The sequence below is a fragment of the Rhinoraja longicauda genome, chromosome 42, assembly GCF_053455715.1.
Source record: "Rhinoraja longicauda isolate Sanriku21f chromosome 42, sRhiLon1.1, whole genome shotgun sequence".
NCBI lineage: Eukaryota > Metazoa > Chordata > Chondrichthyes > Rajiformes > Arhynchobatidae > Rhinoraja > Rhinoraja longicauda.
Genome location: NC_135994.1, coordinates 630,937 through 655,720, shown reverse-complemented (window position 1 = coordinate 655,720; position 24,784 = coordinate 630,937). Strand labels below are relative to the sequence as shown.

Below are 24,784 nucleotides of genomic sequence, written 5' to 3'. Positions count from 1 at the left end.
TTTTGCCCATGTGATTGCTACCTGATATGGGAAAGCTGAATCCTGTGGATCTTGAAGATCCCATACCTGGTTAATGTTAACTAATATTATCTGGGGCAACAGCAGAGGCACAGCAGTTGGTCTTGATACGGTCTAGCATCCTTCCTGGGGAAATCCAAAATGAGAGGGGCCAAGGTTCAGCTTTAAATATGACTTTCTCCCAATTGAAATCATCTGCTAATGTTTACTGTTTAGGTTCAAGTGTAAAATGACTGCTTTGTTAATAAGAACTGGTGCAAAACACAATTGGGTGTTAGTACCTGCAGGAAAGGTTGGGAAGAATTGGACCAGAAATAGACAAGCTGATAGAGAGCAGAGAGGAGGTCGTCTAGTTAGGCCTCTGCTGGAGAATGTTGTCCAGCCTTGCAAAATGTGCTTCTATATAGAGAGGTTGATTGGCGCTTTGTTGATTTCTTGGATAGAGCTAAAAATTCAGGGTGAAACACATGACAGCATAGAGGATGCGCGTACAGCACTACAACTCTACCGTAAGTACCTGGAATTGACCAAACACGGCATGGATGTGGATGAATTCCGAAAAATACTGAAAGGTCTATATGAGAAGGGCAGAAAGATGGACTGGAAAGTACCAGAGTCTGAAGAAGTCCAGAGCAGTCCAAAAAGTAAGTGCCTCTTTTATTTCTTATTTTTGTGTAAAGAGATTTTATTGCATAAACTTAAAATCTAAGAGATTATGCTTATCAAAAGATAGCCTTGGAAAATCAAACTTTTGGGGAACTGCATGGAAATTGAACTTTACCTGCAGCACACTGCTGAGGAAAAACTGTGCTGACTAAAGTGTATTGAATTTGGTGATTCAATTTTCTGGAACATGGGCTCAGCACAAAACTCTCCTTTAATTCAGTTCCAATTAGCTATAATTTTGTCCGCAAGGCAGAGTGAGAAATGTCATGTAGGGAATGTTTTTCTCTGTATGATTATGCTTACTTTTACCCCTCTGACTTGGTATCAACCTCTCCTATCTTCTGTCTTGCTGGTGAGTTTCTTTTCTGCTGTCATCCTTGCCCTTGGAAGTCTCTTGTAAATTCCTCTCTTAATATTTCACTTTTATGGTGACCTTACAAAATTTCTCTTCAGTAGCATTGGGTCTGATCAAAGATTAATTCCCTGCTTGCCTGCTGCTGCTCTGCCCACACCACACCCACGCCCTCTCCTCTCCCCACTGTTCAGAATCTGCTTCATTCACTGTTTGCAAAACCCTTCAAGATGATTTTTTTTAAGCCATCCAGTTAATGCTAGCACCAAACGCCCAAAGCATAATATGTACCCTTTTCCCAGCACTGATGTTCTCTGTCTGAAACTTTCTTAAACTTTTAATTTTAGTGTTTGTTTCATTCTATTTTAAGTCTATTTTGTTTGAATAGTAAGTGCAGGATGGGATGAGTGCAAATATGTTAACAGGCTCAAACCCAGCAGTTGAACTAAACTGCAGAATATTTTAATAGTTTCTGAAAGATTGGCTGGGTTTGTATTATATGAGAGAACTGATCCAGCCATCTGGATATGCCTTGATATACTCTGAACTAGTGCCTCGCAAGACTAAGAGTAAAAGGTTGCCACTTGAATAACTGATTCTGAGCAGTATTGGGTTGTATAATTTTGAGATTCAACGTGATTCATTTCTCAAATGTTTTGTTTATAAGCAGCCTTTTGGCATCCTAACCCCTTTAGCCGATTTCATTTGAAACCCCACCCTACCCAAACCTGAAACAAAATGCTTGGTAGAATTCTTGGTAGTTGTTCACACTTGTCATAATTTGTCTGGAGTGATCTTTCACATTGTCTATTCTCTGTCGTTAGCAAAAGTTGTTTACTTTGTTAAATGTTGCATGAATTAAGAATATAGGGTTTCTGATGTGCTATATATAAACAATACTTTTTAGGTGGATTACACCAGACTTATACAAAGATTAACAGCCAGATTTAAAGTTCATAATGTGCTTAATTGTTGGTTCTCCTTTAGTTTGGTCAGTAGAGTGGAGGCTTAAGCTCTGCCCAGGACTCCTGCTCTTATGGGACCTTGCAATGCGCAAATCAGTTGCTGTGTTTGCCTGCTCTTTCTATTATTGCAGTACCATCTCCAAAAACATATGCTTTCAAATAAATCTATTGGGACTTCCTGAACATGTTAAAAGGTGCTACTCAAGTGGACTCAATTGTTCTTTAATTAAGCATCTTTTGTTTCAAAACTCCAAATCAATCCTGTTTTGCTTGCTAAATATCCCCATACCATGACTGTAAGGAGCTGCAAGAACTGGCTTCAACAACCCTGCTGGGTAACTGCAGCACACGTATGCATAAGAATGCTTGGTTATGCTCTCCATTTCTGCAAAAAAAAAGCAAACAGTCTGTTCTCATGTTGCAAAGTTGTAACATATAAAATCTGGAATATTTATGTACAATGAATCACTGATTCATTCACAACTGGATCTGGCATTGAGCCTACTGCTGAGTGATGAAATGGAAGTTTCCTTTGATAGTTCCAGTGAAGTGGACAGAGCTAGCCTTGGTTGGTACTGAATTTCCAATGCCACCCAGAGAGAGGGGAGAGATGGATGGATGGCTGGAATTGGAAATGCCACATTATTGCATTTTTGGCGCAAAGTAAAGAAATAGAGGGAAGCTCTACTCAGCAATGGGTGTAAAACCTGGAAGAATGTTCCATTCCCTGGTACCTCTTTCGTCCTGATGATCACACAGTATTGGATTCCACTTTACGCACTCTTCATTCCCCATGATGAGTTAATGGAATTAATCTTGATGGTTTTATAAAATGCAGATTCTACGCCTTCAAGCTTGTTTTTTCTCTTAAATCAGGCTCTCAATTTTCTCACCTCTGATGGGTTTAAATGTGAAGACACCGAATGAACTCATCTAATGAGGAGTGAATCTGCAGCATTTGAGGGGAAAAAAGTTTGTATTTTTAACAAATTCCGGAAGAAATCTATTTCTAAGTGGAGATGGCTTGAAATGGTGCTTGACTGCCACAGTATTATATCGTAGAACACTGATCTGACTGGATGAAGAATGAGAAAGAAGGTTGGATTCTTATGAAAAAGAAACCATAAGGAATTGCAAAATGGAAACTGGCGCGTTATGATATAAAACTAGGGAATACTAGAAACGCTCAAACTCGGGCACCCTCTGAGGAAAAAGTTAATGTTTTAACGTTGTTGAACTTTGCTATAATTGCACGTATCACTGCTGAGGACTGGCATTTTGTCAAGGCTTCAATCTCCAGAGGTTTATTGACAAACATTCCATGCTTTAAAAAAAATAATGTTCTTCCTATTTTCTTAAGCTTCACTTTTATTTTAAGAATGAGTGCCCACCTGCGGCCGTGCTCATAGGACAGAATAACATTTCTGTGAAGGAAGAATGCTGAATTCAAATAGCACAGACATGGTTGGCAGATTTTGGCAGCTCTGAGATAGAATTAAAATCTTTGTATTCGCCTATTCCAGGAAGAAAGCAGATAGGGGTGACATCATGCATCGCCCGCAGGTTGCACATGCATCTGTATTCAATAAAATCATTACTTTCCAAGAAATAGTTGTCTTCCCTGTTGTAGATATTGTGTTTTATATCCTGTCATACTGAATATGGCATTCCACAATAATTTTAATAACAACAAAATCTTTTAGATTGTTTAATTGAACGATTAGATATGGGATTGATGTCACGATCGCAGTTTTACCAAATGTAACAGTCCACGCTCTTGAGCTTTGTAGTTATGTCACTCCTCAGTCTTTCTAGATAGCCAACAGGATGATGCAGAATCTTCAGTTACACTGCCGAGTTTCCTGAACACTCAGGACTTTTAAAACTTAAAATGTGGCCTTGAGTTCACAAATCTCCGAATGGCTACCAATCTTTATTACAGTATTTTACACATTCATATGGTGCGAGGCTCTATCAATATTTGGCGTTAACTTGCGTACGTACCTGCATTGGAAAGAAAAATATTTGTGCTTCCTATATTAAAAAAAAAAGTAAATGGAAGCTCTTTTAAAAAATTTCAGTTGAAAAAGTTCTCATCTACCTTGCTTTTCTGAAGATAATAAACTTTATTTTTTAATGAAACTCATGGTCTCTTTTTTTTCCCCAAAATTCCTTGTCAGTACTACACTAAGAGCAAAAGTAACTATTGCAATTTGAGCCAAGACTACTTGCATACAATGCACTAATTTTCCACCTTGTTGATTTGATTATGCTAGTTCATTGTTTGAAAAAGATTTAGCTCAGCCTGGAATTAAGGATGGTTGTTTGGGTGGGGGGGGGGGGGTGATGGAATGGGTGACAGTTGACTGCCTCATTGGTTAACGTTAAAATATATAATTGCAGCCAATCTCTAGAAAATAAAAAAGACCACTGAAAGAATGTATACATGATTTACAGCGTGGAAGCAGGCACTTCGGCCCACTGAGTCCACGCCAAACAGCGACCACCCTGTACACTAGCTCTATCCTACACACTAGGAACAATTTACAATGTTTTGTTACCAAAGCCAATTAACCTACAAACCTGTACGTCTTTGGAGTGTTGGAGGAAACTGGAGCACCTGGAGAAAACCCACACTGTCACAGGGAGAACGTCTGGACAGCACGCGGAGTTAGGATAGCATAGGTCTCTGGCCCTGTAAGGCAGCAACTCTACCAATGTGCCACTGTTAATGGATCTAAATATGGAATTCCCTCCCCTACAGCACCTTCAGAACAACTGTAGTGGTTGAATTCGGCTCACCACCACCACCTTCAGGGCAATAAATGCTGGCCTAGCCAGTGATGCCCAGATCCTATAAATACATTTTTAAAAGGATAATCTGTTTGCAGTGAATGCAAGCTTGGCATGCGAGTTTCTAAATGAATTATTGAATTTGTTTTGAATGTTGTACATGGGACCCATCATGAACCAAATGCTGCTGTCGGAGATGTTACTCTAGTATGTGGACCCAGCATTGACTTTCAGCAAAAAACACTTTACTTTCAGCGCAAAGCATACGAGAGAAAAACTTGCCTAAAAACTTGCACAGATTTAAATCCAGAACTCTTCTGAAGTTTATCTGATGTTTCCCAGAATCCTGATCCTCAGTCATACATCTTGCGTTGATAAGGATGTACTCCAATTCTATTATGCTCTATTTCCTTTATCAATATTTTATAAATGACTAATGTTCGACAAAGAGTTACAATGCGAAACATAGCCAATGAACCCACATTAGACAATATGCTTTTGTGACTTAATTGCACTTTGTGTTTGCTATCACTGCTACAATATCTGATCTCTGAGTTCTCAGCTCTTTCTTTGAGAAGTACTTTTTATGCTCTCGGCTCTCATATCGTGGTCCCAGCACCCAAGTTAAACTTTAGTTATTGAAGAACAATGTACAATTTTGGGGCTTCAAAGAGTTAAGCAGCTGAGGATGGAGAAGAATGTTTAGCATCAAAGCAGACATTGATCTCCCTTGATGTAGCATTGGCTACATAACTTGGAAATGCTGCCTGAATTCCATTATACGTGTCTTAATGTTTGTTTATACACATGGAAAATACCATGGCTGCCACAGTTCATAAAATATCGTGGTGGAGAGCAAGGGTAATAAAATGCATGATTCACTCAATTTATTGTACAAAACATGCCATACTGTTTTTTCACATTCTGCAAACATTGTTCTGTTTTTTCAGTTTGGACTGTAACACCTTCCACTTCCCAGTCACCGTTTTAGGCATAATACTAGGTGGACTCAAAGTGCTGGACTGAAGAAGGGTCTCAACCTGAAACATCACCCATTCTTTCTCTTCAGTGATGCTGCCTGTCCCGCTGAGTTACTCCAGCATTTTGTGTCTATCTTCAATTTAAACTAGCATCTGCAGTTCTTTCCTACACATACTAGGTGGACTATTGCTTAGTCCTTTCCTTGCATTTATTGTTCTCTTGCTCTCAGTTCATTTAACTGGGTGGCCATTGGATGTACTATTTGTGTTGTCAAGCATAGCTAATATCTTTTGCTCCTCGCTGCATTATCACTCCCCATTCTGGGATGTAAATTGGCTATCTTGCAAGAGACAGGTTTTCTTTTTTCCTACTCCTTATCCATTCCCTGAAGTATAAAGCAACACTGAATAGCTATTTTCTATTGGCCCCAATGAAGTGTCTGAAGCAGATAGGGCTTTACCTGGTGAGATTATGATGTTGACTGTCTGAATTTCTTCTACACCATTTCTTCTCAGTTCTTCCATTGTCATTTCTTTATCAAGTCATAGAGTGATACAGTGTGGAAACAGGCCCTTCGGCCCAACTCGCCTACACCGGCCAACAATGTCCCAACTACACTAGTCCCACTTGCCTGCGCTTGGTCCATATCCCTCCAAACCTGTCCTATCCATGTACCTGTCTAACTTTCTTAAACAATGGGATAGTCCGAGCCTCAACTCCCTCCTCTGGCAGCTTGTTCCATACACTCACCACCCTTTGTATGAAAAAGTGACCCCTCGGATTCTTATTAAATCTTTTCCCCTTCACCTTGAACCTATGTCCTCTGATCCTCGATTCCCCTACTCTGTGCAAAAGACTGTGCATCTACCTGATCTGTTCCTTAGGTCTTCCTTTCCATTCTGTCATCTGTCCATGTGATTAAATTGATACGGTCAGTAAGCCTGTGACTTCTGTATATGTCACTCGGAATGTATTTTGAACAGGACAAGTGTAGAAGGCCATTCTTATAAAATAAATCTTTCTCCCCAAACTAATTTCACAGCTGAATTTTCATGTTAGTGTTGTGTTCACTTGCTGTGAATTGATGGCCTCCTCCAGTTCCTTCATACCTTTTGTTTTGTGTCAAGGGGTTTATACTGTGTGCATATACAGCCCAAATTTTCGTTCACTTGTGACAAAGACATTACCACGTTTAGATTGTGCTTGCAAGTAGCAAAGGAAGTAGGGTCACTATTATTCCATGATAGCGAGGAAGGCCCCACTTTTGCCAATTCTCCGAGTTTCCAACAATCTAATGATCAAAGCCTTGAATATACTCAATGACTGAGCCTCTGCAACTCTCGTTGGAGTGGAGAATTCCAAAGATTCACAATCCTCCAACTGGAGAAATGTCTCCTTATTCACAGTCCCATATGGATAACTCCCTTATACTGAGCCTGTTAGTTTTATAATCAACTGCCGAGAGACACTTAGCAATACCTCTCGAATCTGGAGTCCCAATTAGATTACTTCTCACTCTTCATAGGGCAATCTCCATAATTTACACTGCCCATCTTACTTCAGGTAATGCAAGAGGTCATGGTACCGGCTGTTCTGATTTCAACATTAGAGCAGATTTACACAGAATAAGGAAAATCAAAATAATAACCAAAATATTTTTGGATATTATCTGTCTCATTAAAAGAATAAAATGCAGGACTTGCAAAATCAAAGTTTTTGCCCGTTTGAGATCTAATTACAACAAAAGCCTCAAACTATATATTTATTTCCTTTTTTTACATTCCACGTGTAAAACATCACCTAATTTGCTTCCACAGAATTTTATTCTATAGTAACATGGTGAACAATGTCTAAAAGTGACCCAATATATAACATGCACTGAATGTCAACTTGTACTGAGGTTAAACTATCTGAACTAATTTGAAAAATTGATTCTGGAAGTAGTGCCCAAGAGTGTTTCTGAAGTTTCAGCTTGGAATACTGCACAATGAAGGGGGAGCAGGGTGTGGCAAATATATCTTTACATTGTCCCCTTACTCTCGTGTTCCTCCAAGGAGATGAGTGAAGACACTGTTCCCATATCCTCAGAATTGAAATACAAACTTTAGTTCCTAGCTTTTCATTCCAGAGCCTTTAACACAATGGAACTTCATCTAGTTTCCCTCAATCCTATGATCTTGAGCTTTGCAAAACCCAAAACCTGGTGTTTTGCCCAGTTTGCTTTGTGCCCTGACCTTTGGACTTTGAGCCTTTGTCTAGGTTTCTTTATTTAGACCAGACATTAAAAAGCATTCTGTAGATAAAATAAAAGGCACCAACAATGAAAGCAGCAATTATTGGCTTTTCTCTTTAAATCTTTAATTTTTGTGAAAAATGTTGAGTTCAATGTTGTGTTACTTTCTGTAAAACAGATTACAAAAGGCAGTTTAACTTCAAACAATTATGATTTATTTTTGTCATTACCTGGGCAAATGCAGCAATTTCCCTTGATTACTGTGTGATTTAAGTTCAACCACCACTGGGCAGTGACTTGAAGGAACTGATTGTCTTGTGGAGAATTAATCTTGTCAAATAAAGCAGAGACATGCCAATCAGCTGCACTGCCCATAGTTGAGGGGAACTTGTGCTGTTTAGTGTTTGTCAGATACTGTTTCTGGGTAGATATTAGGCTCTACTGTACCATCATCATCGAACAAATGGACACTCGCATCCTTTTCTTACTCACATGAAGCATGGGGACTTGGGCAAAGCACCAGTGGGCTCTTGGATCTTTATTTCAGAGATCAATGGCATCCAGAGAAGAAATAAATTATCTCAATTTTAAATGAATGGAGCATTCCCACAACTGCTGCATTATTGGTGCATGGACAAACCATTAAGATTCTACCCAAGACTAATATGCAAGAGACCAACAGGAGTATTTTTGAGTTGGTAGACAGGGTAAAACCTGTAGCGGAGAGAACTTCAACCTGCTTCAGAACTTTTGTTTTGCAGCTGCTTTGCAAAACAAAAGATAGATTTAAAATAGCAAGACACCCGTGATATAGTCACTGCCTCCTTCCCTTCTCCAATTTGTTTATTTTATAGAATAAGGTAGATCTTTATTCTGGTATATTGTTTAAGTGCTCTAAAACAATGTCTATTAAGCCATTTAATGTTTATAAAAAATATAATTGGCTAGGAATATGACAATTAGATTATTTTTGGTGACCCATTGCCTCTTAGTTGTAATGTGAAATAAAACTCTACTCCACCGAAAGTGCATTAATAATGGTCTCCAGGTGCTGTTGAGACCTGTAAGCCACAAGGCCTCCTGTGTTGGCCCATTTCTCAGTTTCTTTTGACCCTTCATCGGGCATCTTGTATTGAAGTTCTGGATTGACCCCAAGGCCTCTGCTCTTCACCTCAGCCAGGGTTTTTGCAAGATTTACAATGCCCCCCCCTAAGGATTTCAAGATGGCATGTGGGGCACAGGTATCCCATTTAAAGGTAGTGTCTGCTGTGACAACATAAGCATCTGCCAAGCCAAGGATAGTACACAAGACTTTGTATCCTGCCCCTGAAGCATAGTACAGTTTGTCACCACAGAGATGAGCTAGTGCTTTTGTGATGTCTTCCTTCTCACTTGAGCTCATGACTATCGAAAGAATGTTGTGACGTGCAGGAAGCTGCTTTGGTATGGAATGGATATTGGTTCCATTGTAGGAAATACCCCAGTAATATTTCCCCTTCCATCTGCAAAAAGAAAAAAATACATGAGGGGAATAATTTTACACCTTGACAAACCTAATAAGAACTACTTGTTATAATGCAGACATTAGTTCCATCAAAAAGCTGTGAAGTGGTGTTGGTTATCTAATTGTGAGCTTGAGACCGACATATACAGACCACTGGTTTTCTACAATATGGAAAATTATGCAGAATGCAGCATTCATTATCCACCTCAAAAGGCCCATGAGAAGGTGGTGGTGAGCCACCTCTTTGAACTGTGCTATGTTACCCCAATAGTGCTATTTGGTAGGGAGTTCTAGGATTTAGACCAAGCGATGACAAAGGAACAGTGATATATTTCCAAGTTGACACAAAGTGTTGAAATAACTCAGCGGGTCAGGCAGCATCTCTGGAGAAAATGGATAGGTGACGTTTCAGTCTGAAAAAGGATTCCAACCCTAAACATCACCTATGTTCTCCAGAGATGCTGCATGACCCGCTGAATTACCTCAGCACTTTGTCTTCTTTTGTAAACCAGCATCTGCAGTTCCTGGTCTCTATTTGCCTCGAAAGTGCCCAACCCAGGCCACATAAGAAGATCTACAAACTCGCATTACAATCGCTCCACACTCTTAAATCTCTATTCCTACACTGTAAATGATTCTATTGTAATCATGTATTGTCTTTCTGCTGACCAGATAGCACGCAACAAAAGCTTTTCACTGTACCTCGGTACACGTGACAATAAACTAACTATTTCCAAGTTGTGGTTGCCTGCAATTTGAAGGGCAACCTGCAGGTGGCGGTGTTCCTATGTTCTGTTACCATTATATTTCTAGGTGGCAGAGGTCATAGGTTTTGGAGGTGCTGTTGAAGAGCCTTTGGCCAACTATCCTTTTGTATCTTATAGAATTTTAGAAAATGGGTAGAGTTTTCTGCATGCCCTCAAAGAAAAGGACAGTTGTCTTCAAATGGTGTTGGTTTTGATCGTCTTCCTTCTAACATTTATTTGCTCAGGATGCAGTATTTAGATTGGACTCTGACTACTCAAAATAACATTCGATTGATCAGACAGATAACTGACACCCTCTCATTGCAAATATTGAAAATCACTCCACCTTAAATTGGGGTCCGCATCGTTAAAAGGCACATTAATGACTCCCATTATTGGCTGTCCTGAGTTTCTATCAAAGACTCCAATGAGTACAGTAGCAGATTTCAGACCACTTGAGTGAATGCCAGATTTGAACTTCTCCTCAAGTTGTCCTTTTATGTATTGATTGGTTGAATCTGTAAAACAGAAACATAGGAGATTTAAAAAAAATATACAAAGATTTTTTTCAAGGACAAAAAGATTCAGTTCAACTTCATTCCGTTCATTGAAATGTGCAGACCTGGTAAATCCACGGCATTTGTAATTCTTGCTTTTTCTTTCATTTCTCTCTGAGAATGCTAGTGTCGCTGATAGGACCAGCATTTATCATCCATTCCTAATTGCATCTTGGGGATGTGCTGGGTGAGGTGCCTTCTCAAACAACCCCACAGCTGTTAGGTAGTATTTGGTCAAACTGAGGAGTTTGCTGGGCCATTTCAGAGGGCTGCTATGGGTTAGACTGCCCTGGGTCTGGAGTCACATATTCATGTTGGGAGTTCTCACAACACCCACAAGGAATTTTACTTTTATCACTTCACAAAGCAGTTATTTTTCCAATCATCATTAGTCAACTGCTGGAGGAAGAAGCAAAAAGGTTTGGGGTGGTGGGGGAAGGGAACATCTCTATCTGCTTATGTGGATGCCTCCAAGACAATCAACTTCTTGATTTAGCTTTGCCTTGGGCAGGTTCCCGAGTTATAATACAGAGTGGGAAAGTTAGTGACTGTGATCAGCAATGTCAAAAGAATCCCACCTTCAGGAAACTTTAATCCACACATATGTTGGGGAGAATTTATTTTTGTAAGATGGTTAAAGATTTTACTTACCAATAGGATCAACCCATATTCCTATGGTGTCCACAGGAATGTCTATATTTAGTTCTTCTGAGGCTGGACCATCAATGTGGACATCTTCATGGATGCACTTGGCCAGAAGGCCAGCAGCTTTCAGATTCCCATCTAGTACTTTACTTATCAATTCTGCAGTTGCTTGCTCTGTCTTGCAGACTTTCATAATAATTGTTTCACCTGTAATGGAAATAAAGGGCAGAGGATTGTAATTCATCAGGGTCATCAAAAGAGTACCATGTGCAACTTTGGTCTCCTTATTTCAGGAGATAAATGAGAAACTGAGCCCATCCGTGGGAAGGAGACCAGTTAATGGCAGCCAATGAAGTAATTCACCCAAAGCTGGTTCAGCATTAACTCTATTTATTCACAAAATGCTGGAGTAACTCAGCAGGTCAGGCAGCATCTCGGGAGAGAAGGAATGGGTGACGTTTCGGGTCGAGTCCCTTCTCACCCGAAACGTCACCCATTCCTTCTCTCCCGAGATGCTGCCTGACCTGCTGAGTTACTCCAGCATTTTGTGAATAAATCGATTTGTACCAGCATCTGCAGTTATTTTCTTATACTACTCAGCATTAACTCTGTTAGTTACTTCAACTCCCTCACATCTGAAAACCTGACTGCACTCTACATGCCATGAGATAACTTAAGAAGTGTCTTGTCACATACCCAAACCATTTTCAAAATGATTGGATTCCTCTCCAGCGATGTGAGATGCAAGCTCCGGAAACTAATGGGAGAGAGAGATAACAACTAAAGTATCTGGGAATTACAGAGTTAATTTAAACAATAGCCAGCAGAATATCAGATTTTAAAAGAAACCTCTTAATGAGTCTGTCCAAGACACCAACCCAAATTCTCTCCAAGCCAGGACCCCAGTGAAGTAGAGCAACAATTGAGGGCAGACATTCTCTCGCTCTTCCCCTTCCTTCCAATTAAAATTAATGTCTCACTTGAACTCATCAACATTTCAGAGTATAGAAACAAGGAACAGCGGATGCTGGTTTACCAAGGAAAGACACAAAATGCTGGAGTAACTCAGCAGGTCAGGCAGCATCCCAGCAGAATATGGATAGGCGACGTTTTGGATCAGGACCCTTCTTCAGACGAAACATCTCATATTTTCTGGCCTTAAAAGTGGGAAAGAACCATTCATTAACTGTCAGCCTAGGATTCTAATGAATCAGCTACAAGGCAGATATAATGTGCTTCTATCGCACACTCAGGATGCACCGGAGCCCCTGACCCTCCATTGTGGAGAACAATAACGTTTCCATTTCTAACTCAACACCAAAGCTAACTTATCAAATAAGCACAGAATTTAAGTGTGCCTTGCACCGTGTGCTTATGTGACTTATGAACGATAAGATGATCACTGATTACAGAAAAGGGATTTCTTGCTTGAACCCAGGCATGGTTCAAGTGTGGTGTTTCACTCAGCCTACCTTTCTAGCATACTCAGTACCTTTTTCTCAATGTCATGCTTAATCACTTCTTGAATGATGACATCTGCCAGGGTCTTGAAGTCTTGCACAAACTTCTTGTTTTTCTCCGGACCTTTCTTCTCTTCGATCAGAAGCTGGAAGAGCTCTTCTTCTCGTTTGCAAGCCCTAGCTATATTTGCAGATTTCTCAGAAGCACAGAGCAACGCAGTTAGGAGACCAGCCATTGCTGAGATGTAATCTTTTAAGCACTGCTACAGGAAAAAAAAACAATTATTGAAACATGTGATGCTGGCTGCTCATTTATGGAAGGTCTTCATTGTATTAAAGGAGCAACGTGTGCCTGGGTCCTGGACTTTCTCACCGCCAGGCCCCAAGTGGTCAGGATGGGGGGAACACACATCTAGCTCCCTCACCCTGAACATAGGATCCCCCCAGGGTTGCGTCCTTAGCCCCCTACTGTACTCCCTTTACACACATGACTGTGGGGCCAGGTTCAGCTCAAACTCCATCAACGATGAGAAGGCCTACCGGGAGGAGGTGGCTGATCTGGCACTCTGGTGTCAGGACAATAGCCTCCTCTTGAATGTCACTAAAACGACAGAGCTGATTGTGGACTTCAGAAGGGCTAAGCATCCTGTCCGGCAACATTACAGTCTGGTTTGGGAACAGCACTGCCCAGGACAGGATGGCCCTGCAGAGAGTAGTGCGTTCGGCAGAACGCACCATGGGAACTACACTCGTCCCCCTGCAGGACCTATACATCAGGAGGTGCAGATCCAGAGCAAGCAAGATCATGAGGGACCCCTGCCACCCCAGTAATGGACTGTTCCAGATGCTACGATCAGGCAAATGCTTCCGCTGTCACGCTGTGAAAACGGAGAGGATGAGACGGAGTTTCTTCCCACAGGCCATCAGGACTGTCAACTTTTATAACTCCAGAGACTAAATTTTTGTCTACACTATAGTAACTTATTAACTTTATTTATATGCTGTAACTGTCATTCTTTTTTGTGCACAATCCGCAGGCATTGCCACTTTCATTTCACTGCACATTGTGTATGTGTATGTGACAAATAAATTTGACTTGACTTGACTTGACGTGCTCTAATCTCGCCTACCGCTTTCTATATTATAAGAAATTAATTACTCGCAGTGGACACCCGGTTCTAAGTATGATAGTCTTAGCCAAATGGGATTCTAGACAAGCACATTTTATCTGATTCTGGTTTCTCATGAGAAACCCAATAGTCAATAAAAATGGATTTTTGACTCTGTGCAAGCTCCTCTGATGGATTCTGTGCAGCGTTATAATTTAGAAAAAAATGAGTACATTATTTAATTAAGTACATCATTTAATTAATCATTTACATGGCGGGGCAGCTGATGTGTTGCAAATGCAGTACATGGGGAGCCAATGGAAATGATGGTGATCCACAATGAACACCTCTACGGCATTGTAATTAAAGGAGGAATTCTTTGAATGAATTATAGTCTTGTCACATAGATTTAATCTGCAATGCATTGTAACATTAAACACCAATTATCCCTGTCCATTTTCCAGGTGGAATTTTGTTCTCTGTACTTTTGATAATCAGCTATGTGTTTCTCAGTAGTACCAAAATTAGCTCATTAGACATTTCAGGTAAAATTACATTTAGCAAACAGGGCTAGCACTAGAAGTCCCATTTACCCTGCCACATTTCAGAGAACCAAAGCAAAGCATTCCATCCATCATGGAAATTTAAATTGATACTAAATATTTAAATAACTGGAAATTCATGAGACCCAAACTTTTAGGGTCTGCCAGTATCCCACCCAGGCAATTTCCTTAATACAAAACCGTCTCTCTTCTGATTTGATCAGAAGAGAGACTAAAAAGGCCAACAAATGTACTTTGGAGTGGAGAATTTATTAAATCTGGTTCACCAAAATACTACAAAAGGGCATTGCAGCCAACACAAACAGCTGCTTGTAAAGGGCCTTTGTGGGCTGGCTTGGAAATAAAAATATCAGAGATGTTACGTTGGAATGCAACAGGAAAAGTTTCACAATAACATTTACTCCAACTACATACTGTGGTTCTCTGAAACAACATTACAACAGGTAAAAGTACACAGGAAAATCTCAACATAAAAATATTACAACCAAAACACTCTATCCTAGTGCATGGTTCCCAAACAGGCAGAAGTATTAAGTGCAGAGATTCAGTAATTCCTCTCAAACAAGCTTGGTGACCACAGATGTACTGCAGCAGTTTGCTCCTCTGCTCTTTTAAACAAGTTACTCTGAGCAAATTGACTTTATTTGCTGCACAATTGGCAATTTGTTGTGAGAAAAATCATTGCTAATGCCATGTTTTCACCAAATAATCTACAATATAAATGTTATAAGAAAATAACTGCAGATGCTGGTACAAATCGAAGGTATTTATTCACAAAATGCTGGAGTAACTCAGCAGGTCAGGCAGCATCTCGGGAGAGAAGGAATGGGTGACGTTTCGGGTCGAGACCCTTCTTGCTATTGAGGGCGTGCAGCGTAGGTTCACTAGGTTAATTCCCGGAATGGCGGGACTGTCGTATGTTGAAAGGCTGGAGCAATTAGGCTTGTATACACTGGAATTTAGAAGGATGAGGGGGGATCTTATTGAAACATATAAGATAATTAGGGGATTGGACACATTAGAGGCAGGAAACATGTTCCCAATGTTGGGGGAGTCCAGAACAAGAGGCCACAGTTTAAGAATAAGGGGTAGGCCATTTAGAACGGAGATGAGGAAGAACTTTTTCAGTCAGAGAGTGGTGAAGGTGTGGAATTCTCTGCCTCAGAAGGCAGTGGAGGCCAGTTCGTTGGATGCTTTCAAGAGAGAGCTGGATAGAGCTCTTAAGGATAGCGGAGTGAGGGGGTATGGGGAGAAGGCAGGAATGGGGTACTGATTGAGAGTGATCAGCCATGATCGCATTGAATGGCGGTGCTGGCTCGAAGGGCTGAATGGCCTACTCCTGCACCTATCGTCTATTGTCTATTGTCTATTGTTCAGACTGATCAGTCTGAAGAAGGGTCTCGACCCGAAACGTCACCCATTCCTTCTCTCCCGAGATGCTGCCTGACCTGCTGAGTTACTCCAGCATTTTGTGAATAAATACAATATAAATGTTGATTTATTGACAACCTCAAAATAATTTTTGTTTCAATGGCCAATTGTTTTATGTTTAAAGCTCATGCTTGTAGATTTGGTACACTGATAATAATGGTTTCAATAACAGTAAAACGGTAGCATAGTGGTTATGTTACTGGATTCATAGCTCAGAGGGGTGTGACTGTATGTGACTCTGTTGTGCATTAATGTAATTAACTCCGAACAGTACTCTGAACTGGTTTAACAAGCCATTCGGTTGAGGCAATTTGAAGTGGGCGATAAATGCCAGAATATCAGCAACACCCACATTCAAAAGGTAAACAGTATTTACTGAATCTCTACACTGTGGCCAGCTAGTATTCCTACATGCAACCTTATAATTAGAATGGAATGCTCCTATCCTCTAATCAGTATGTGCCTCACAATGCTTGATGCATTTAGGTTTATGCCTTTAGGCTTGGCCATTCCAAATCTGTGTTTCCTGTCTATAAAAATCAGAATTTTTAAAGTGCTTGAGGCTTTTGCCTCTTCTAATTGTGTTACCGCTCTGAAATAGCAGTCCATTTCATTCCCACTACCCTGATCTTTTCCTCTAACTTTTGAATATTTCCATTTTAAAACTTTCATGCACATCCCTTTTTAAAATGATTATGCATTCTGATTTTTCAGACTTTCTGGCAGTGCATTTCAAATCTGAATACCTTCCTAACACTCACTTTTAAGTGAGAAGAGTCAGGCTTCAGGTTCCACTCCAGAGACACAAGGAACTGCAGATGCTGATTTACAACAAAAAAAAAGACAAACTGCTGCAGTAATTCACTAGGTCAACCAGCATCTCTGGAGAACATGGATAGGTGACATTTCAAATTGGAAGTCTTCTTCGGACTGAAGAAGGGTGGCGACCCGAAATATCACCTACCCATGTTCCCCAGAGATGCTGCCTGTCCCACTGAGTTACTCCGGCATTTTGTTGTCAATGCTGGAGTTGAGGTCTAGTGCAGTGCTGAAGCTGATGTGTAAAGGTAAGTCATAATATGCTCTCACAAATGGATGTTGAAGAACTCATGGCAATATTTAAGAGCAAGTGAGTTAGCCCTACATCCAGACCAACTTATAGCTCTTAGCCAACATCAAAATGATTTATCAAGTCATTAACACACTTATGTTCAAACTAGCTAGCTATGTGCAAACTGGTTTTCCTTTATCATTTCAAATTAATCATACCCTATCCTTAAAGTTCACAGTAAAATTCCTTATTGTTTCACTTCATTCTATGCCAATCTTTCTTCAGTTCATCTGAGACTTTTGCCTCCCCTCTTTATTTTCAATATTTGTTTTGGTGTTTATTTCAGTATTAACATGCGAGTTGTCATTTGCCTCATATTAATTCTCTCATCCAAGGAGCTACACTGTTAGCTGCATTTTACCTGTGGGAATATTTAGGAACTGCACCCTAATCTCAGGTTTAAGTCTTTTTCGTAGTTGGGCCATTGTCGCCATTTTCTCTTTCCAAAATAACCACAATTCCCTTTATAACCGTGAAATTGCCCATATTAAAGTACATTTATCATTATCTGTACATTCCCTTTTCATTAGCTATGTATCTAGAGGTTCAGGTGAGGAATATACCTATCCTGACCAATGAACCTACAACATTTTATACCAGTAACTCCAACCCTGCTTCTTACTAATTGATTTAATCAATATGGCAGACCAATGGTCTGGGCAGTAGTCGTGGCCACATTGTCAAAATCACTGTTCCTAATCACTGGCATCACCCTCATCCATTTCCGATTCATAACCATTCGAGGAGATGCTAGGATCTAGGCGATGACATGGGACATCTAGCTTATTGAGACAACTTCAGTTTAGAGATGTGGACCAGCCTTTTGTAGCAAAGGTTTACAAGCCTGGCTCCAGTTGCACAAGGCTTGGCGAGGAATAATAGTTTTGAGTGTTGTATCCAAGGAAGGATATGCTTAACAAATACAGAGAATGCTAGAAGCAGTCAGCAGGTCAAGCAACATCCATGGAGGGAAAAACAGAGTCAATATTTTAGGTCTAGAACTCTTCAAAAGAACTGGAGCGGTGAGAAAAATGTGTTTTAAATTACAGAGAGAGAGAAAGATGGTGAACAGAAGAAATGATAGAGTGCAGAACAAAGCTGTGAAGGGAACAATTACTTCAAAAACTGATAGTTGGAGACAGACTAGCATAAAAAAATTGAAAGAGATATTGCCACATCTGTTGAAAAAGAAAAGGTGACTACCTGTAATTAGTTTAAACTCGGTCCCCAAGAGGTGTAGCGTGCTCAGATTAAATGCAAGGTGATGTTGCTCAAGTGGACCGTTGGAGCAATGTCGATGCCTGAAGACACTGCTCAGAATGGGAGTGGAATGAACAATTAAAGTGACAGGTGACTGGGAACATAAGGTTGCCGTTATGTGGAGGCGACCACCTACAAACATAGAAAATAGGTGCAGGAGTAGGCCATTCGGCCCTTCAAGCTAGCACCGCCATTCAATATGATCATAGCTGATCATCCAAAATCAGTACCCGGTTCCTGTTTTCTCCCATATCCCTTGATTCCATTAGCCCCAAGAGCTATATCTTGAAAACATCTAAAGTAGCCATCCATTTTGTGTTTCACTCGAGATCTCAGCAGTGTCTCTGCCAAGACAATCCTCTTTGGATCTTAGGCAGGATATAGAAACAGGTCGAGAGAGATTGGGGCACCACAAGGCTAGAAAATGTTGGGGGGGGGGGGGGGTGAGGTCAGTGATTGGTTGGAAGACACTGAGTTGCTGTTCAGTGGTGGGCTTGTTGCCCAGAGAGAGGCATGACCATGAAGAGGTATCCAACTGTTGTCATTCAGCTTGTGCAAGCTAGCAGGCAGTTTTACAAACCACAACAGCACCATCCTTACCGATAGATTTTGTGATGATATTTGGGTTGATCTTCAGTGAGCAAATGCTGCAAGTTCATGGGTTAGATTAGAGTAAGCAAGGGCAAGCAGAAAAACTGAATTGGTGATCAACTACGAATGAATAAATCAAGACCAGTTAATGGGGCCCAAGGAGAGATCCAATTTGATCAGGAATTCTGAGACAGAATAAAGGGTTCATGATGGTGGACGAGGATATACTTACATGCAACATACATTTACTAGATTAATTACTGAAGGGAGAATTACATGTGGGGGCAAGAAAATAATTTGGAGGTTAATCTGATGGCCAATATTCTTGATGAAGTATTTGAACATTTAAAGAAAAGCAATGCATTTAGTGACCACCTTACAAATCCTTTCAGAACATCACAATGCCAATACACTATGTTTGAAGTGTGGTCACCGCTATGTGAAAGAAGTAAGTTTCGACAAACAGTAATGTGAATACGGCCAGTTTTTCTGTTTCAATTGTGTAGAATGTATTTTAATAACATCAGGCTATTTCGAGGTTGTGGAGGTGGATAAATATTGCCCAGGGGACAGGAACTTCCCGCTCTTCTCAAAACAAAATAATACCATGGAGACACTAGGAACCGCAGATGCTGGTTTACAACAAAAAAAACACGAAGTGGTGGAGTAACTCAGCGGGTCGGACACTTTTATTACTTTTACCAAAGAGAACAGACTTCTTATAAAGATGACACCGCCAAAACTGCGACGCTCCCTGAGCCTGGAGGCTTATTCTGGTTTTTTTTAATATATGCTCGTCTCTGGAGTCTTCAGATCACGTTATTTGTCATTTAACATAGAGATGAGTGTTAGGAATCTCTGGGATTCTCACACCGAGAGGGCCGTGGAGACACAGTAAGTCACTGAGCATATTCAAGGAGGTTTTGTGCATTAAGGTATCAGTGGATGTGGGCAATTGAGCAATTTGAAGAAGAGGTGCCGGTGACCGCCTATTATTTTTGTTGCATCCGGAGGAATAATAGACAGCGGCCTGCGCTTCTAGCCGACAGAGCGTCTCTCTGTAACCGCTCCCTACCCTTCTCGCCAACAGCAGATTTGCGCAAGGCTTTTGCGGCTATTTCTCAAGGTGGGCGAGCCACGCGATCTCGATTTGCTATCACTTACCTGCACGTCGCCGTCGACCCTCCACCAGCTCTGGTCCCCGCCGCTTCTAACAAGGATCAGTGGGGCGGAGGGAGGAAAAGTCGACAGCGCCCACCCATAGAAGGGTTCTCAACCTCCCACACAGCAACTCCGGAAAGGCGGCTACAGTGCTTTAAAGGGACACGTACACTTAGTATTCCAGAAAAAAAGGACAAAATATTTCCAGCAAGGGAGCGATTGTACTTAATGGATGGGGGAGGAGAACCGCTCACTGAACACAAATGGAGAGGGGGCGCCGCACTGTGGGAGGGGCGGCAAGGAGGGAGCGCCGCACTGTCGGAGAGGCGGTTCTGAGGGAGTGCCGCACGACTGGATGGGGCGGTGCCTGTGCGGAGAAAGCGGCTCGCTCAGTGAGACCACAGTAGGACTGGGGGCTGAGCGCCACACTTGCCAGTGGAAAGGAGATGTGAAAGTCTACCTTGTTACCTTTCTCACTTAACATGTCACGGCATAATATTGAAGAGGACTCGGAGAGCTCTCCCCACATTTCTGGGACCATCATTTATTGTGTTCAATCATTGACATCAATTTAATATCATTCGTTATTTGTGGGAGTCCGCTGTGTGAAAATTGGCTGCCCATTTTTTCTACATTTTTAAAATATGCATTTGCAGGAGCCTTTGGAGATTATGCTTCCTTGGAGTGGGACTCTGATCTGAAGCCTGCATACACTGCTTTCGTTCTCTGTTGATGAATAATTAGGATGCCTAAAACATCAATCAACTAGAATAATATTAACAAAAATGCCCCAATTTTTGAAGAGGTCTGATCAATAAATACCAGCTCATGAGAAAAATAAAAGAACATCTGAGACATTATGACTTAATCTTTCAACGCAAGCGGACATTGGAAAGACTTCAATACTGCAAATAACATTGACAGCTGGAACCATATTTTAATTTCCAAAGTTTCCTTTAAATACAAGGAATGAAACGCACATTGACAGAGAGTGGTAAATAAGCTATATGGTATGCTTGCTTTCATTGATCGAGGCAATGAATATTAGAGCAGAGTTTTGGATGACCTCACCTTTATGGTGGGTTGAACAAGGGTAATCACAGAACATTAAGTCACTTACATTAAATATTGATGTCATCGTCAAATATCCTTTCTGCAGCCAGTGGTCAGCTTTGGCGAGAGTGCTGTGTTCATCTGTACAGCTATGTTGTGATCTAGGTTTCCCCTCTTTGGTTTTTGAATTGGATACAAGTTGTTGTATTTTAAGATTCTTTCAGTTTAGCCAGACAGCTTATTAGATTATTGCCTTGTGAATAGACAAGACCTTGTCTATCATCAATATATGATGCCCTATTATTGTTATCACCTTTGTAAGTATTTTTGAGGAAAGAGTCTCTGCCTCCATTATCCTGTCACGTAGTGAATTCCAAATTCTCACCACTCACTGAACAAAATATTTCTTCTCATCTTAAATCTATGCTCCCCAGTAATTGAACTGTTTGATAAGGGATTTTTTTCTCTCTATTTACCCTGCCCAGGGCTCTTATAAATTTATACACTTCAAGTAAATCTCTCATCGATCCAAAAAAATTATCAATCCCTATTGCATTTTCCCTGGTGACAAGAACTTCAGTGCTTTTTGCCTTGGTAACATTGTTATACATCTTCTCCACTCTAGTGCTATCAGATCCTCCTTTTATCCTTTATCTGTGCACTGTTGCTGGCTTGATTGTAATCATGTATAGTCTTTTCTTTGACTGGATAGTAAGCAAACAAGCTTTTCACTGTACCTTGGTACACATGACAATAATAAACTTAACAGTAACGTGATAACCAAAACTGTACACTCTACTCTAACTGTAGTCTCACTTTTTATAGTTGTAACAAAAAACTCCCTGATCTAGTACTCTTTTCCCGAGTTTTTAAAAAAAGGCAGGTATTCCATATACCTTCTTCACCACATTATTTCCTGGTCCTGCTATCTTCAGGCCAAGGTTCACCTATTTGTGTTTGACTGCTTGCCATTTACCACTCATTAAAACAAAGCAGCATGAGGTGAACAGTGCACAATGAATGAGTTACAGACTTCTGGACCAGTGATCCAGAGACAAGAATATGAATCTCACCACGGCAAATTTAAATGCAAATAAGTAAGTAGGTGACTGTGAAACCTCCAGATTGTCATCAAATGTGTAGGAAGGAACTGCAGATGCTGGTTTACACTGAAGGTTTACACCTGGTTTACACCGAAGACACCGTCAGACTGAAGAAGGGTCTCGACCCGAAATGTCACCCATTCCTTTTCTCCAGAGACGCTGAGTTACTCCAGCATTTTGTGTCTATCTTAAAAAAATAATTGCAGATGCTGGTACAAATCGAAGGTATTTATTCACAAAATGCTGGAGTAACTCAGCAGGTCAGGCAGCATCTCGGGAGAGAAGGAATGGGTGACGTTTCGGGTCGAGACCATTCTTCAGACTGATGTCAGGGGGGCGGGGGGCGGATAGAATTTTGTCTATCTTAGATTGTCATCAAAGTCTGGTTCATCAAAGTCATGAAATCTGTCATCCTTACCCAGACTGGCCTGCATGTGACAACTGGTTGACTCCTGATTTAGGAGCAATTAAGGATGGACAGTAAATGCTGTTCGTTAGAAACAATAAAAGTTAGAAAAAGAAAATCAGGGTTGCCACTTGTTTCTGGTGAAAGGGCAATTTGTAAGAATCGCTTTTTTTTTGTTGCTAAAAAATAACTGGCACATCGCTAGGCTTGTGTGGATTTTAAATTTTTTTAATTTTCAATATTGATAAAACTTTTTTTAATTTACCTCCATTGGTTTCTACATTCATTTTTACTTCAGGGCACCATAGCAACGGATGACCAAGTTGTCGGCGCTCTTTCATGGGGACCAATGGCGCGGCGTCTTGTTGGTCGTGACGAACGCGGCCCAGGATTGGACAGGTGGCGTGCGGCGGTGGGAGGAGAAGAGCTTGGCAAGATGGCGGACAGGACGGGGGTGGACATTAGCAAATTGAAGGTACATGGAGCTGAAACCCAGGCGAGGTTCGGGGGAAGCTGTGGGGACAGGATAAGCCGAGGATCGCGAGTCAGGGACTGCATGTAGAAGACGAAGCAGCTGCTAGGCTTCATCTTTTACTTGCTTATCCTCCCGGAGACTCTACGGGGGGGGGGGGGGGGGGGGGGGGGGGGATATTTGCCGCGGTCGATTCCCATTCCCACCCCCACTCCTCCCTCTCTCCCCGCAACTGTCTCTCTGAGGATGGGGTTACTTTACTGTTTCAAAGTGTCACCTACCATTACTGCCTCCCGCCCGAACGCTTTAAGCGGCATAAACGTCGTGATGAGGAGCAACACATGGCTCCCACACGGCCTAGTGGATAAATGAACCACAGGAACCAGGATCGAGAACACGCCTGTATCCTCATGGGTTACAGTCATATCACATGGGATTGTAATTCCTGAAGGCGTGGATGGATAAGCTTTTTGTTTTGGGGGGGTTTTCAGAAAAAAAATCTGAATAATGTCGAGATATAATGTTTAAGTTACTGGAGCTGTATCCAGAGACCTGGAACATTGATCCCGTGACTTGAATCTATCCCACCGTAGCGGCTGGGAGATTTAAGTTCAAGTAATTCAATAAATCTGGAATTACCATTCAGTATCAATCATAAAGCTATCTAATTTCCTTGTGGGAAAAAACCCCAATAATGGCCTGCAGTAAGAAAAATCGTATTTCTTACCCATTCTAGGTTATTATGTGATGGCAGACCCAGTAATCTGACTTGTAACAGCCACCTAAATTTGGAAGCAATTAGGGCTGTATAATTAGTGCCAACATCTAAAAAATAAATAAATAAATTGGAGGGGGGGGTGGCAGGAGCAGGGGAAATGTGCACGGTACAAACCACTTCAAATTGTGAGGTGCTATGTTGATATAGTTTTGATTAGAGGAAAGTATTTTAAATTATAAAAGGCTGCAACGAGGTGAGTTGCAAAGGCTGTCTCCTACAATTGAGTTGATGAAGGTTCATCAATTTTAAACTTCTGGTAGAAAAATTAAGCTTTTCAGAGTTTGAAAATAAAGTAGTTGAGACAAACTATTGTATAATGAGGGCATAGGATTTTTTTAACAAGGGTATGGGGAAACAGTAGGATAACTGGATGAATCTAAACCTCCACAATTCCAACCTTTGTTTTCACGTTACTTTAGTTGACTGAACTAAGACAAGAATGTGTTTCGCGAGGACTAGATACTAAAGGAAACAAACAGGATCTCATCCAGAGACTGCAGACTTACCTGGAAGAACATGGTAACATTTTAATTACTATTTATACTATATATACCCCACGTTATAAAGTTTGTTCAAAATTTATAATTTAATCAACTATGTACTTATGGCAGATTGAATTATTTCTCGTCAACCAGACATTGAACTTGCAAACAACAATTCCATTAAGTTGCTGAGTGTTAATCTAAATTAATTCTAAATCATGCACTTCTTGATCGCTATAAAAGGTGACAACATTAGCAGCAGTTGATCAAACTGCTCAATCTGTACCCTTCCAGGTTACACTATCATATGATTTCTTCCCAAAATGCTGGAGTAACTCAGCAGA

The 24,784-nt window shown here is 40.9% G+C and overlaps 2 protein-coding genes across 4 annotated transcripts in view; one reads left to right on the top strand and one right to left on the bottom strand.

Annotated features, from left to right (window-relative positions):
* pan2 (poly(A) specific ribonuclease subunit PAN2) overlaps window positions 1–23,158 on the top strand; it is a 61,369-nt gene extending 38,211 nt beyond the window's left edge. Inside the window, exons 26-27 of one of the 2 annotated variants that reach the window (XM_078431480.1) lie at window positions 462–662; window positions 23,007–23,158. In XM_078431480.1, coding sequence (XP_078287606.1) covers window positions 462–662; window positions 23,007–23,026 — 221 coding nt within the window. In that variant the 3' untranslated portion in view covers window positions 23,027–23,158. Of the gene's footprint in view, window positions 1–461; window positions 663–2,877; window positions 4,144–23,006 lie in introns of those variants that run through there. The other variant, XM_078431479.1, reaches the window with a different exon arrangement.
* inpp1 (inositol polyphosphate-1-phosphatase) lies at window positions 8,089–20,296 on the bottom strand. Of its 2 annotated transcripts, none has more exons than XM_078431499.1 (6): window positions 20,150–20,296; window positions 12,953–13,183; window positions 12,157–12,217; window positions 11,467–11,667; window positions 10,605–10,776; window positions 8,089–9,510 (listed from the first exon to the last, which is right to left on the bottom strand). In XM_078431499.1, exons 2-6 carry the CDS (start codon window positions 13,154–13,156, stop codon window positions 9,021–9,023), a joined length of 1,128 nt encoding a protein of 375 aa, XP_078287625.1. In that variant the 5' UTR covers window positions 13,157–13,183; window positions 20,150–20,296; the 3' UTR covers window positions 8,089–9,020. The 2 variants fall into 2 exon arrangements, with proteins under 2 accessions (XP_078287625.1, XP_078287626.1); XM_078431500.1 differs by having other exon boundaries at window positions 12,953–13,180; window positions 20,150–20,271.
* Window positions 23,159–24,784: the final 1,626 nt, after the last annotated feature.